The sequence below is a fragment of the Gekko japonicus genome, unplaced genomic scaffold, assembly GCF_001447785.1.
Source record: "Gekko japonicus isolate JY-2015 unplaced genomic scaffold, Gekko_japonicus_V1.1 scaffold889, whole genome shotgun sequence".
Lineage (NCBI taxonomy): Eukaryota > Metazoa > Chordata > Lepidosauria > Squamata > Gekkonidae > Gekko > Gekko japonicus.
Window position 1 is genome coordinate 20,470 of NW_015165262.1, and position 14,760 is coordinate 35,229.

At 47.7% G+C, this 14,760-nt stretch overlaps 1 protein-coding gene across 1 annotated transcript in view; it reads left to right on the top strand.

The window, feature by feature from the left end:
• The window catches only part of PLA2G12B (phospholipase A2 group XIIB), a 40,734-nt gene that overhangs the window by 13,837 nt on the left and 12,137 nt on the right, over positions 1 to 14,760 (top strand). Inside the window, exon 2 of the mRNA XM_015410190.1 lies at positions 7,357 to 7,433. Coding sequence (XP_015265676.1) covers positions 7,357 to 7,433 — 77 coding nt within the window. The remainder of the gene's footprint in view (positions 1 to 7,356; positions 7,434 to 14,760) is intronic.

The window sequence follows — 14,760 nt, forward strand, 5'->3', positions numbered from 1 at the left end:
TCATTCCTGTGGGGACAACAGACGCGCCGCACCATGCCGTCGCCAGGAAGTGACGCTGGGTGACGCTCTGGCAATGGGGCTGGAAACTCGATGGTACCATCGAGTTTTCAGTCCCATTCCCAGAGCGTCACCCAGCGTCACTTCCTGGCGACAGCATGGTGCGTTACAGGGATGAATGGTCCGGCTGGGTAAGTATTTGGGAACACTACTGTAGGAGCATAACCTCCCCTTTCTTTGGAAACAGAAACCAAGCGGTATCTCTCTTTGCCAAAGCAAAGAACTGATCTCCCATGGCAGCCATTTTGTGATGCTGCCCTTTACCTTTCTCAAAATACCAAACTGTGCCCAGGCTCAATAAGGTTAGGGACCCAGGAGATAAAACAGCTGGTAACAAAAAAAGATGCTTCCGGAAGGGAAGAGACAGAGAAAAAAGTTGAATCTGATAAATCTAGGAAAGCAAATTCCAGATCAAGTCTCACCATTTAGATACCATGAATGTTGCCAACAAAGGAGTTCCATATGCAAAATTATGTGTGCGTATCACTTCTTGGGTTCGAAAGCATGAATTTTATCCTGATGCTGTGCGTGTACTCATATTCCTCTGTTTTCAGTGGGATTGTCTCCTTAACGTAGTTCTTCCTTGTAAAAATGTAGCCGCTTTTGCTTATTAAATCCTAAACTACTTCTCTACATTACAAGAAACTATGGAATGACTGGGCTTTTGGGTTGCCAGCCTCCAGGTGGGGGCTAAAGTTCTCCCAGGTTTACAATTGATCCCCAGATTATAGAGACCAATACCCCTGGAGAACATGGACGCTTCAGAGGGTGATCTGTATAGAATCACATCCCTGATGACCTCCCTCCCCTCAAACCCCACCCTCCGGAGGCTTCACCCCCAAATCTGCAGGAATTTCCCAACTCTGAGTTGGCAACCCAATGAAACATATGTGTCTACATTTTTTTTACTGCAAACACTGGAGTAAAGCAAAAAAAATCTTTAACATGAGGAAAATGTATGTGTTTCCTTCAAAATCCTCAGAAAGACACATAGGTTTTAATGAGCATATTTACTGTCATGATCTAAATCACTTGGTTAAAAGCCAAATGATTAAAAATCTTTCTTTAACACCCCAAGCTTGTTGGCAACACATTGTTATGAGGCCAGTTTTTGCCATCAGTCCCCCCCCCCCCAATGCCTCCAGGGGTTCCAGGGTGTGACTCGGCAGTCCTAGCAGAACGTCTTTTCCCTCCTCTATTTTTAACTTCATTCATCTGGATATGATGTTTTTAACTAAGTAAAGTGTGCTGAAGTCCTAAAACGAGTCTCACTTAGGTCCAGGCACGTGCTTCATTGATGCAAGACATGTAAGGAAATGAATAGTCCCTAGAGATGAAGCATGTTTGTTTCTTAATAAACTCTTTGTCCGTGATGGCTAATCTCCCCTTGGCAGGCTTTTGATGCTGCCAACCAGAAAAGGCTCTCCAGAGCCCATGAAGAAGAAATTTCATTTCAGTAATAATGAACAAAAGCGTAACCTTCTCACAACCCTTTCAAAAATTAGATACCCCATCTCTAAGTTCCAGGGTGTATCGTGCCAGCTCTGTAGCACCACTTAAAAATGTCTCTGCCTAACAAAGATGGATGAAAGCTGATTTCGTTGACATGAGGCAATTAGCCATTTTAGCCCAAATAATAAAGCCCCTTTCTACCTGTCACAAGAATTCCCCCTCTCCTGGAATTTCATTCCACTAGTACTTTAGCTGAGTCCTCAAAAGCTGCAGAGGCCACACAAAAAAAAATGTAATGTACTTTGACCTTTCATTCCCACTAGTGAGCATAGAATATTATTTTTCTGCAAAATATTTCTGCAAAATATTTCTGCAAAAGCCATGGGCAATGTTCCCTATAAGCTGCACAATCTCGTGAGCAAAAATTCTACTTTGTGAGCTGCTGGCATTAAAAGTTGTGAGCGAGCGATTTGGCCACTGAATAAATTAGTTTGCTCTGGAGCCATCCTTCCTGAGCTAAGACAAAAACGTGTGAGCCAGAGGCTAAAAAACTGAGCTAGCTCACACTAACTCAGCTTAGAGGGAACACTGGCCATGGGAGTGCAGTTCTCCCCCCCCCCCCCCCGCTGTAGCCTTCCATGCCTCATGCAGTTATGCCCCTGTGGGTCAGTGGTCCCGAAGGAATTAGGAGTCTGCAGCAGGAGGAGGGAGCCTTCAGAAATTTTCTTCCCTTCCTCTACAGACAGAAAAGCCATTCTGATGGAGGTTGCTACGCACACACTCTTCTATGGCCCCGTTCATACGAGGCCAGTTGGGCCGGGAGCGGGACGGAACGGGGGCGGAGCAAACCGGCACGATCCCACCTCAACATCTGGGGAGCATGCCGGATCCGTCCCGGTTCCGTCCCTACCGGCGATACCGCGCAGGAAAACAGAACCACCTACCGAGGTGGTGGAATCCGTTGGAGCGCCGCAAGCCGGGCCGTGGGATCGGCCGGCTTGTATTTGCGCTGGTGCTTCCCGGCCCCCTGCCGTACTGCGCATGCTCGAGCATGCGCAGTTCGGCAGCCTCCCCCTCCCAGCCAACTCTTCCTCCCCGGCATCTGATCGTGCCGGGGAGTGACGCGCCGCGGCTCTGGGGATCTGTGGGATCCCGCTGCGGCGTTCCAACTTTGGTGCGGCTCACATTTGCCGCAGATCAGCCCTCCATTTCCCTGCTGTGTGGCAGGGACCTATATATGGCAACTGGTGGAAGATGGGAGAGGTGGGAACTTATGGTGTGGAGGGGCATGATTAGCATTGCTGGCGTGCAACCTGGAAGCAACATCATCACAATCTAGCGTTCACCCAAAATTTACCTCCAGAGCAGAAGTGTCAAATTCATTTGTTATGAGGGCCGGATGACATAAATGTCACTTTGTTGGGCTGGACCATGCGTGCTATAAAATGTAACACAAGGTGCCAGAGATATAAACTTTATAAAGATGATTTCAGATGCCGAATGGCAATAGCAGGCATGATAGAATTAGGTGTGATATGTAGAGGGGAAGTAGGCGTGGAGATATCAGCACTGATAATGAGACAGGAAACCTAGGTCTGTATTCCATCCAGGAGGATTCAGTCCAGGAGGATGCAAAGAATAAATGGACATAAGTCTGACATTAGAAACTACAACATTCAGTTGCTGACCTAAGAGTAGCAGTGCTCTTACAAAGGAATTTCAAAGGGAGATCAGAAAGAAGGACTGCTGAATTGCAATTGATAATGAAGCTCAAGACAATGCATCCTCCAGGACTGAATTGAGACCTAGTTTTCCTGTCTCATTACCAATGTGTGCTGTTATCATTTGGCATCTGAAATCACTCGACCCTCAAAGATATAAGGACCAACCCACATGTTCTAATTCCTAATCAGGGTAATTTTGAAAGGAAATAAATCCAGATATGAACAGAAAAATCCAATCATTTAAAAAAACACACCACAACTTTTCAAAATAAGCCAAAATAATTTCCTCAATGTACATTGTGCTTGTCAGAAGAATCCACCCTCCCTCCCTCCCTCCCCCTCCCTCCCATCTATTTGCTTTCTTTGTTTCTCTCTCTCTCTCTCTCTTTCCACCTCTTTCATTCTTTCTTTCCACTTCTCTCTCTTTTTCTTTCTCTCTTAGTGTTGAATTTCCGTATACTTCCACGTAGGCCCGGCATGTACAAAGCACCAGGGTGCTAATAAAGGGGCGTGACGGTGAGACAGAACAAATTAACAGATTAATCAATTGAGTACAAGACAACCCCAGGAGGTCTGGGCATCATAACACTGTAACTGAAAGGACGCAGAAAAAAGGGTTCGTCCTTGTATCTCTTCCGCAGGAAGCAGCCACGGAGCTCTGGGGGGGGGGAGGCAAGAGGCAGGAATCAAAGAGCCACTGAGAGAGCTGTGAAAAAGCAAGCTAGGAGCAGCCCTGGGAAAGGAAGCAGGAGAAGGAAGTTGCTGAGGGGGGCAGTTTTGAGCCCTCTGCAGGCCACACGTTTGACACCCCTGCTCTAGAGTTTGGGGCAAATGCTAGAGTGTCGCCTGATGTGATGACATCACTGCCAAATCACGCCAGAAGTTGCATCATCATGCTGGGGACACTGATTATGCCTCCCACTCCACCAGCCACTTTCTCCCCAGTACCCAGCTGAGTGGTAGGGAGCAGTGGCAGGGGGGTGGGAGATCTCCTGTTGCTACTAGTAGGAATGTGGCAACGCTAGTTAAGAAAGAATGTTTAGAGAGGATCTCCTGGTGGGGTCTGGGAAGAGGAAGCTATGATGGTTGTTGTTAAGAGTACCCTCACTCAAAACTACCCTGAATAAAAAATCCTAATTTTTAAGGCACATCTGTAAGAAATTAACCAATGTGGCAGGTAACTGGGAAAATGTGGAAGGAAGGAAGACATATGAAACCCTTGTGCTCAATGCGATTCTGAGGCTAGCAGCTCAACTGCTAAGATAAGCAGGTCGCACCTGGGGAAAACTCCAAGGACAGGAGGGTTAACAGCTCTGAGTTGGGAAATACCTGGACATTTTGGCAGTGGAGCCTGGAGAGGGTGGGATTTGGGGAGGAGAGGGACCTCAGCAGGCCACAATGTCATGGATTCCTCTTTCCAGAGCTGCCATTTCCTCCAGGGGAACTGATCTATGTCATCTGGAGATCGTGTAATAGCAGGAGAACTTCAGGCCCCGCCTGGAGGCTGAAGCAACCCGAGCTGCAGTGTTAGGAGAATCTAGCAACAAATAAATGTACACTGCAAAAACCTTATAACAAACTAATGTGTTCTATTTATAATCATCATTTAGTAAAGTGCATAGTGTATCATTGTTTCATCCTAGTCAGGTATAAATATTCATTACATTCAATAAGCAATAACACTCAGTCCATACAGATTGATAACTACCAGACCATTTTGCATCAGTGTTTTAAAAGTCAAGCCCCAACAGGAGTTTCCAGAACTAAAAGCCCACTTCTCTTTGCATTAAGTCTTCCAAAAAGGGGGACAGCTTTCTTAATAGTTGTATGGATGCTTTTTTTGGTCGGTCCTACTAAAGACTCATGGATCCCCTCATGGATCACTGCCTTGTCGTGGCGAGGGGGCTTGCGTAGTTCAATGAAGCTGTGGGCTATGCCGTGAAGGGCCACTCAAGACAGACAGGCCACAGCAGAGAACTCAGACCAAGCGTGATCCCTCTGGAGAAGGAAATGGCAACCCACTCCAGTACTTTTGCCAAGAAAACCCCATGGACAGTATCAAAAGGATAAAAGATATGACGCCGGAAGATGAGCCCCTCAGGTCGGAAGGTGTCCAATATGCTACTGAGGAAGAGCAGAGGGCAAGTACAAGTAACCCCAGAAAGAGTGAAGCGGCTGGGCCAAAGCCGAAAGGACCCTCAGTTGTGGATGTGTCTGATGGTGAAAGGAAAGTCCAATGCTGCAAAGAACAATACTACATAGGAACCTGGAATGTAAGATCTATGAATCAAGGTAAGCCTGACGTGGTCAAAAATGAGATGGCAAGACTGAACATCGATATCCTAGGAATCAGTGAACTAAAGTGGACAGGAATGGGCGAATTTAACTCAGAAGACCATTATATCTACTACTGTGGCCAGGAATCTCGTAGAAAAAATGGTGTGGCCTTTATAGTCAACAAGAGAGTGCAAAAGGCAGTACTGGGATACAATCTCAAAAATGACAGAATGATTTCTGTCCGATTCCAAGGCAAACCATTCAACATCACAGTAATCCAAGTCTATGCCCCAACCACTGATGCAGAAGAGGCTGAAGTGGACCGGTTCTATGAAGACCTACAACACCTCCTAGAACTAACACCAAAAAATGATGTCCTCATCATCATAGGGGACTGGAATGCTAAAGTAGGAAGTCAAAAGGTAACTGGAATAACAGACAAGTTTGGCCTTGGAAAGCAAAATGAAGCAGGGCAAAGGTTAACAGAGTTTTGTCAAGAGAACACACTGGTCATAGCGAACACCCTTTTCCAACAACCTAAGAGGCGACTCTACACATGGACATCACCAGATGGGCAACACCGAAATCAGATTGACTCCACCAAATGAGAAGGGAGCACTCACTGCAGAAGACCCTGATGCTTGGAAAGATTGAAGGTCAAAGAAGACGGGGACGGCAAAGGATGAGATGGTTAGACAGTGTCAGAGATGCAACGAACATGAAGCTGAGCAAACTTCAGAGGACAGCGGAAGACAGGAGGGCCTGGCGGGATCTAGTCCATGGGGTCGCGAAGAGTCCGACTCGACTGTGCGACTGAACAACAACAAAAACAAAAGACTATCACATTATGCAGCTAACATTCATGACAGTCCTTGGATGATAAGTCAAAAAACAATGGCATTTGGACTGTAAACAAGAATACCCCACGGAAACTTGGCAATCAATATGGGCATTACCTAACATTAACTCTCCTGTATTCAACATAAGATTTAACACTTTTAAAGTACTACATAGATGGTACTTAACACCCTCTGTACTGTATAGAATAAATCCTAAAATCCCGGCTATGTGCTGGAAACAATGCGGTCAATTAGGAGATTATGCACATTGCTGGTGGTATTGTCCTTCAATACAAAGTTTTTGGACACAAATCTTGGCACAAATTGTAATAATTACTGGTATTACTTTACCCTCAACTTTCGAATCAGTGATTCTAGAAATAGGCCTAATCCCTATTGATAACAAATGCATTAAAACACAAATAGCAATACTCCTTGCTGTAGCAAAAATATCCATAGCTCAAAAGTGGAAATAAAAAGAACCCCCATTATTGCATAGTTGGCAACAAAAACTATGGGAATATTTTGTTCATAGTAAAATCTCAAAAAACACTGCTTTACAAACCCTGCAAAGGGAACAAAAGGTATTTCAAGCTATATGGTTTCCCATTGTACAATATTTAACAGTACCACAGCATTCTTATTATGAAAAGTTTTTATATTTTTAATGGGTCTTTGATTATATCATTTCAAATTTTGAATTTGTATCAGTAATTTGACTGAACTATATTTACATTGTATGCATATACTATTGCACCTGTTTATGCAGTTTGAATTATTGGTTGTGTTGTGTTGTTGTTGTAGTTGTTGTTTTCGCCTTGTTGGATTGGTTAAAAATGAATAAAAATTGTTAATTTAAAAAACATTCATGGACGGAGTACTCCTGTCATTCTCAAAGCAGTGTGTTTGTATGTTGTTCAGCACCTGCCTAAAGGGCTTTGTCCAGTGTTATTCTTTCCATCTAAAACTATTCATGCTTTCCCATCCTCCTTTTGTTTATGTTACAGGAAAGGCACCAACTCCCAGGCCAGAATACAAGGCTCCAGAGCCCAATGGTTGCAGTTCCTATTTCCTGGGTCTCAAGGTACCCGAAAGCGTATGTACTGCTAACATCCACTTTCCTGACGAAATAATTTACTAACCCAGACAGCCAGTGAGAGATAAGCCCTCGACTTTGATAGCTATTGCTGGGTTCCTTTTGTCCTCTCGCTTTTGGAAGGGGATCATAGAGCAGGCAACGTCCGCCTTCACAGCCACTCATGCCATGCTATTAAGTGCCAGCTGTCTGCCTGGGCGTGCCAGAGGCAAGTCAAAGGACAGCGTATCACCAGAAGACTGTCCATTTAATTTGCAATTTGATTGGCTAGTCACCAGAGCATTCAGTTCCCAACTGTTGGTGGCAACTGCAGCAAACAAATAAATCCTCTGGATTGGAACTGCATGCAAAGGGTGCAGGATACAAAATGCCAATTAGCTCAACTGAAAGAGAGAAGTTCTGCTGGGGGCGGCTCACAGCAATCATTAATTCCCTGCTGTGAATACATTGCCCCTGTGAATGCAGAGGAGTTTCCAAAGGAGCACCTACCCCATTTCCCTGACATCCGACTTACCACCCCATCCCCACATCACTGGAGGGCTTTTTGCAGGCTTTCAAAAGAAAATGATAGTGGCAATACAGCTATAGTGGTTAGAGAGTTAGAACAGGACTTGAGAGACACAGGCTCAAATTACCACTCTGCCCTGGAAGCTTACTGGGTGAGCTGGGGTCAGTCATACACTCTCAGCCTGACCTACCCTACAGGATGGTTGTGAGAATAAAATGGAGGAGAAGAAAACAATGCATGCTGCTTTAGTTCCCTACTGGGGAGAAAAGCAGGGTATAAATGAAGTAAGTAAATAAATAAATAAGAAAATGTTATGATGCTATAGTAAACGTGATATCGTCTGAAGGGGGAGTCAGACCCCCTCATCCTGGACTCAGCTCAGACCCCCAAAGGGCTCCGGAACCAACCAGCTGAGCAGGGACCCACCGTTGAGGACCGTGGAGAAGGCAGGCAAGACATGGCAAGAAGAGCCCGTCCAAAAGAGAGAAAAGGATGGAGAATACCAAGTGGCCCCTATCTTCAGATGACAGAATGGGAAGGGAAAATCCGTGGGGGTATGGCCTGGAGGCCCCGGGATCTTATCCCCTCGGCTGGCCCGAGGGACCGCAGCCACAAAAGGAGGTCGAGGAGGAGGGAGGGGGACAGCATCCCCAAAGAAGATGGCCTGACAGAGAGGAAGAAGGCTGGAATCCGGAGGACAAGATTGGGGAATTGGCTGGCCCTGGGGCTGCTCTCCTCTGAAGCACAGGAGGGAGGGGCGGTAGTGGGGCTGGGAGATTTAAGGGAGGAAGACAGACCAGGCTGGGGAGGAAGAACCTCAGACCTCTGTGTCGATGGGTGCGGACCAGAGAGAGAAAGTAAAGAAGCCCACATAGAGGTGAGGAGGGGAGAATGAGAGGACCTGGGTGAAGTAACCCCCTCCATCTCCCCTTTCTGAGGCACCGCTCTCTGGACTTCACCTCCCCGAATCTGGCATCCTGGAGCCCCCCCCCCCACACACACACACCTCCCATCGGCCCAGGAGAACAAGCAAACTCTGACAGATATATCTCTAATACTGATTTTTTTTTTTTAAATAAAGCTGGCAATAAGCTCACTGGTGGCACAGAGAGAAAAGGTGCAAGGCGATGCCAAGGAAAAAATGGAACCAACATGGGGAAGGAGGTTCAAAACTCTACTTTCCTGTCCACATGGTGGGGAAAATCTGCTTTAAGATATTTCTGAAAGATCCTTACCACCTCAGATTTCTTTAAACAGGGTGCAACTTCCATTCAATAAAGGAAGATTTGGTTTCCCTGATCTTAGTTGATATCATCAAGCATGCTTATTAACTTGTACTAATTTTGGGATCGCTCCTTGCAGTTGGACTATCCATCTTGGGCTCTTTTGGGGCTTCTTGTCTGGAACCACTGTCTAAGTGGAATGCATTAGGGTCTACTTATGCTAGAGTGGATCTCATTCCTCCTGCAATTTCTGCAGCTAGAGAACAATGGTGTATAATGTGACAACAATATTAATTTGATCCATTTTCACAAGCTAAATTAACATTACGGGCCAATCCAGACCTAAAAACTGGGGGGAAATCTTTTTTTATGGAAGCTTTGGATCGACAGGGGAATTTTTACATCGGACCAATTGATAGATTATGATGATGAGTTTTTGTCATTTTGTCAGCTAAAGTCTAGATATGACTCGTCAACTTCTGTTGAATGGCAACTTTTACAATGGCAACATCAGTTGGTATCTTAAATATGGCCCTATGGTGTCTCAAAGTCCCCTTTGCTCCTGGAAACATTAATTGAATCGATACGGAAAATGAAACCTACGATATTTGTTTATAAATGTTTGATTAATAAATATGATACGCAGAATCTTTGGAATGAATGGAATAAGGAGCTTGATCATCCTATTCTGTCAAAGCAATGGGATATAGTTTTAAGTTTATATCTGCTCTCTCCATGGATCTTAAGTTGTGACTCATCCCACAAAAATTATGTTTAGGATATATTGGACACCCAAGCTACCCAATGGTCAACGACAATGGACCCTCCATGCCCTTACTACAGCTAAAAGATTCATATTACAACATTGAAAAGATAAAAGCCCACCTCTGAGAAATCAATGGGTATTTGAATGCATGGCATATAGATGGCAATTGTGTATGGACTTATTTTTAGATATTTTGAAGCCTTTTATCGAAACATGTGTATAGATCTGCCCCCCACTCTTGTTGTATTTTGATTTATGTATCTTTTTCTTTTTAAAAAAGATCTGTTTAGTTGCTGGATTTTGAATTCTTTCTCTTTGATTTTTTGATTTTTTTTTAAAAGATGGGGGGGAGATCTTTCTGAAAGATTGTAAGACAGCAAGTTTCAGAAGGAATGGTGCAAAACAGGGGAAACCATGGAAGTGAATTATTGCAAGATGATATTGTGTGGATGCTGTGAAAAAGAAGAAGAAGAAAAGCCCTGCAAGTTGAGACACACAAAAGGAAGCAGAACACCCATGTAACAGGAATGCTGGAAGAGCTGTATGTTGCTATGGCGAGGCAATCCAAAGAAGCTACGCCAGCATTTGGATATTATCCATCTTAGAACTCGCTAATGGACACCTGGCCGGATGCCAAAGGGTTCTGTTGCCGAAGAATAGAGGCAGCATTTGGCAGTACGAGGCTTCCGAAGAATAGATACCTAGCAATGTCCCCCATGTCCCTGCAAACCTCTTTGCAAGCGTGAATTGCTGCTTGCCAGCAGAAGTGTCTCTTTACGCGGCCTTATGTTTCCTGTGTGTTGCTTCATTCTTCTTTTATATTGGGTAGTCCATTAAATATATCCCTGCCTTTCGGGCATTGCTCCTTAGTTATGGAAGCTTTACAATGATTAACCAAAGGAAAGTTGCTCAAGAGTCTTGCAGAGTGTCAGGTTGTCTGCTTCTTTGACATGTTCAGGTCAGCGGTAACTGGGAATGTGCTGATAGCTAATGGGCAATGGATTTTTTGTTGTTGTTCAGTTTCTGGATCCTAGTTCCCCCCAGCCCCAACCAATAGCCACTTTGGCGGGAAATTCAAACCCTCCAATGGACTAGGGGTGTGCTGGGTGGGTGTGTCTATAGTTGGCCTTGCAGGGCCGTTTTAGTTGTCTGATGTTAAGTACAATAAACGTGTGCAAAAGCATGTCGTCGTCCGAGTCCTCCATGCGGCGAACCCAGTACTTTTCAGTGGCGACGAGGATGGGATCCCGCTGAGCCAGGCCTGGCTTGCATCCCAGCGCAGCACTGAGTTTCGTTCCCACCAATGCGCCCCGCATCGCTCTCAAGCAGCTCTGCACCGCACACCGCATCAAGGAACACCACTCCCTGCTAAACGCTACGCCATGGCCTCTGCTCGGGGGAACTTGGAGATCTTCGATCCAGCCCATCCCGAACTATGGGACTCGTGGACGGACCAACTGACTTGCCACCTCACCTACAATGAAGTAACCGACCCCGGAAAACGATGGGCCCTTCTTCTCAGCTCCTGTGGCATGACCACAGTCCGCCTAGCCAAGAGCCTCCTCGCACCCCGGGCGATCCTCGAGTGCTCGTACAAGGAAATAATAGATGCCCTGATGAAGTACCTCACACCCCGGCCTACCACGTTCGCCAGGCGGATCGAGGTCCAGAAACTGAGTGAGTCGGCCGCTGCTTTCATGGCAGCCCTGCGACAGCTGGCCATGGACTGTGCCTTCCCCAAGGTGGAGGAGAACCTCTTAACGCAATTTGCATGGGGCATCAGCGACCTAAAGCTGTGGAGGAAGATGATCGGTACCGCCGACATCAAGATCGACGAGGCCCTCCAACTTGCCATCGACCATGAGGCCTCTCACCGCAACCGTCCACCGGCAGCATCTCATCTAGTACTCCCTTACTTGGATGAGGAGGACTTCCGTCTCATCCGCCTGCCTTCTTGCCAAAAGCCACCGGGTCCTGCGGCATCAGGATTCACCGGAAAGACCACAGGCCATTCCTCGTGCGCAAGCTGCAGAGAGGCACATGAGCGTAAGTCCTGCCGATTCCACGACGCAACGTGCCACACCTGTGGGAAACAGGGTCATCTCGCTCACGTCTGCCGGTCCAGGGAAAACCGGTACCAGCAGCCTCCAGCTCAGTCACACCGCCAGGCTGCCGCCACCTATGAGACGACAGCAGAGACATCTGACCTCTACCTCCTCACAGACCAGCCATCCCTACAGGTACTTCGCCTCCCGAATTTAGCAGATATCCCGAAGATCCAAGTAACGGTTCGGATCGAGGGGTCACCCTGCACAATGGAAGTGGACTCAGGGTCAGTGGCGTCCATCATTTCGGTGGACATGTTACACAGACTTTGCCCTCAGGGGGGTCCCCACTTACGCCCATCCCATTTGAGTTTGGTGGACTTCCAAAGGAACCCAGTTCCTATCAGGGGGGTGGGGACGTTCCGGGTACAGTACCAGGGGTTCGAGGGACTGTTGGACTTGATAGTGGTGGAGGGAAATCTCGTCAGTCTGCTGGGCTGGGCCTGGTTTGCGCCGCTGGGCATCACGGTCGGGGAAATGCATAAATGTGGTCAGAGGGATTTTGCAGAAGTTTGCGGGGAGTTCCCCGCTGTTTTCAATGGGGCTTTAGGATGTTACAAGGGCCCCCTGGTTTCCTTGCAGTTAGAACCCCTGGTGGCTCCTATCTGCATGCGTTTCCGCACAGCTTCAATTGCCATACGACCAAAAATTGATGCAGAACTGGATCGCTTGGTAGCGCAAGGGGTCTTGGAGCCCGTTTCACATGCCATATAGGAAACACCTATCGTAACCCCCCTTAAGCCCAACGGCAAAGTCCACATCTGTGCGGACTATAAATGCACAATTAATAAGGCCCTTCACAACCACTCCTATCTGGTTCCAGTCGTTAGTCATGTTCTAGCCTCTCTAGCAGGAGCTAAGATTTTCAGGAAACTTGATCTGGCACAAGCCTATCAACAGTTGCCGGTAGATGAGGCCATGGCCACGGCGCAAACAATAGTCACCCACAGGGGGGCCTTTAAGGTAAAGAGGCTACAATTCGGCATGAGCGTAGCCCCGGGGATTTTTCAGCAATTAATGGATTCATTGTTAAAAGGGATCCCTGGAGTGACGCTGTTCTTTGACGACGTCTTGATTGCCGCGGCGTCCCATGATGACTTCGCCTCCTGCCTCCGCGCCATCCTGCAACGTTTTAACTCAGCTGGCCTCAAAGTGAAACGGGAGAAATGCCTCCTCGGGGTTTCAGAGGTGGACTTCCTGGGGTTCAGGGTAGATGCTACTGGCCTTCATCCAGCTAAGGACAAAGTGAAGGCCATCGTGGAGGCTCCCGCACCCACCTGTAAAGCAGAGCTACAGGCATTCTTGGGACTAATAAACTTTTACCACGCCTTTTTGCCACACAAGGCTGCGGTAGCGGAGCCCCTACACCGGCTCCTGGATAAGTCGGCCCCTTGGTCCTGGGGCCCGAGGGAAGCGGCAGCGTTCAGGGGGGTGAAAGCGCTTTTAATTTCAAACAACGTGCTAGTCCACTTTGATGAATCCCTACCGGTTGTCTTTGCATGTGATGCCTCTCCCTATGGTGTCGGCGCAGTGCTGGGCCACGTCCTCCCTGATGGCCATGAGGTTCCCATGGCCTACTACTCAAGAACCTTAACGGCCGCGGAGCGCAACTATGCGCAAATTGACAGGGAGGGGTTGGCGATCGTTGCCAGGGTAACAAAGTTTCACAACTTAGTTTACAGGTGCCCTTTCACAATTGCTATGGACCATAAACCCCTCTTAGGCCTATTAGCTTCAGACAAACAGACGCCCCAAGTCATGTCACCCCGAGTCCTCAGGTGGTCCCTTTTTCTGGCTGGCTACCAGTACTGCCTGGGACACCGCCCGGGTAAGGCGATGGGTTGTGCTGACGCACTGAGCCAGCTACCGTTGCCAGTCACTGATCCCGATCCCACTCCTGCGCCAGGGGTCCTGCTTGTCGAAAATCTCCCAGAGCCTCCTTTGCACGCTGCCCACATCGCTGCCAAGTCAGCCCGCGACCCCCTCCTCTCTTGGGTCCTGGGCTGGGTGGTGAGGGGTTGGCCTACGTCATCCCCGGGGGCCAAGTTCACAGCTTTTAGCACCTGAAAGGATGAACTCTCGGCCCTGAAAGGATGTCTCCTGTGGGGAGATCGAGTCGTGGTCCCTGGCGCCCTGCAACATCAAGTCCTCACGGCTCTCCACGAGGCATACCCCGGCATAGTAAGGATGAAGGCACTGGCCTGGAGCTATGTGTGGTGGCTGGGAATCGACGCCGAGATCAAGTCATGGGTCCGGAGGTGCCAAGCCTGCCAAGAGGTTCGGCCCAACCCGCCAAGCGCCTCTACGCAGCCATGGGAGTCAACCCACAAGCCATGGTCCCGGCTGCATATCAATTTTGCCGGGCCATTTCAGGGACTATTATTCTTAGTGACGGTTGACTCCTACTCTAAGTGGTTGGAGATCAGCCCCGTGTCTACCTCTTCTACAAAAGCAGTGATCTGATCACTCCGCCAGATTTTTGCCATGCACGACCTGCCGGACACAATAGTCTCCAACAACGGGGCAGCCGTCACATCATTGGAGTTCCAAGAATTCCTCCCAGAGAAATCTGATACGGCACATCCGATCAGCGCCCTTCCACCCTGCGACCAACGGCCAGGCACAGAGAATGGTACGTACAGCGAAGGAAGCCCTAAGCCGGATTTCAGATGGGGACTGGGAGTTCCACTTAGCCCGTTTCCTCTTGACTCAG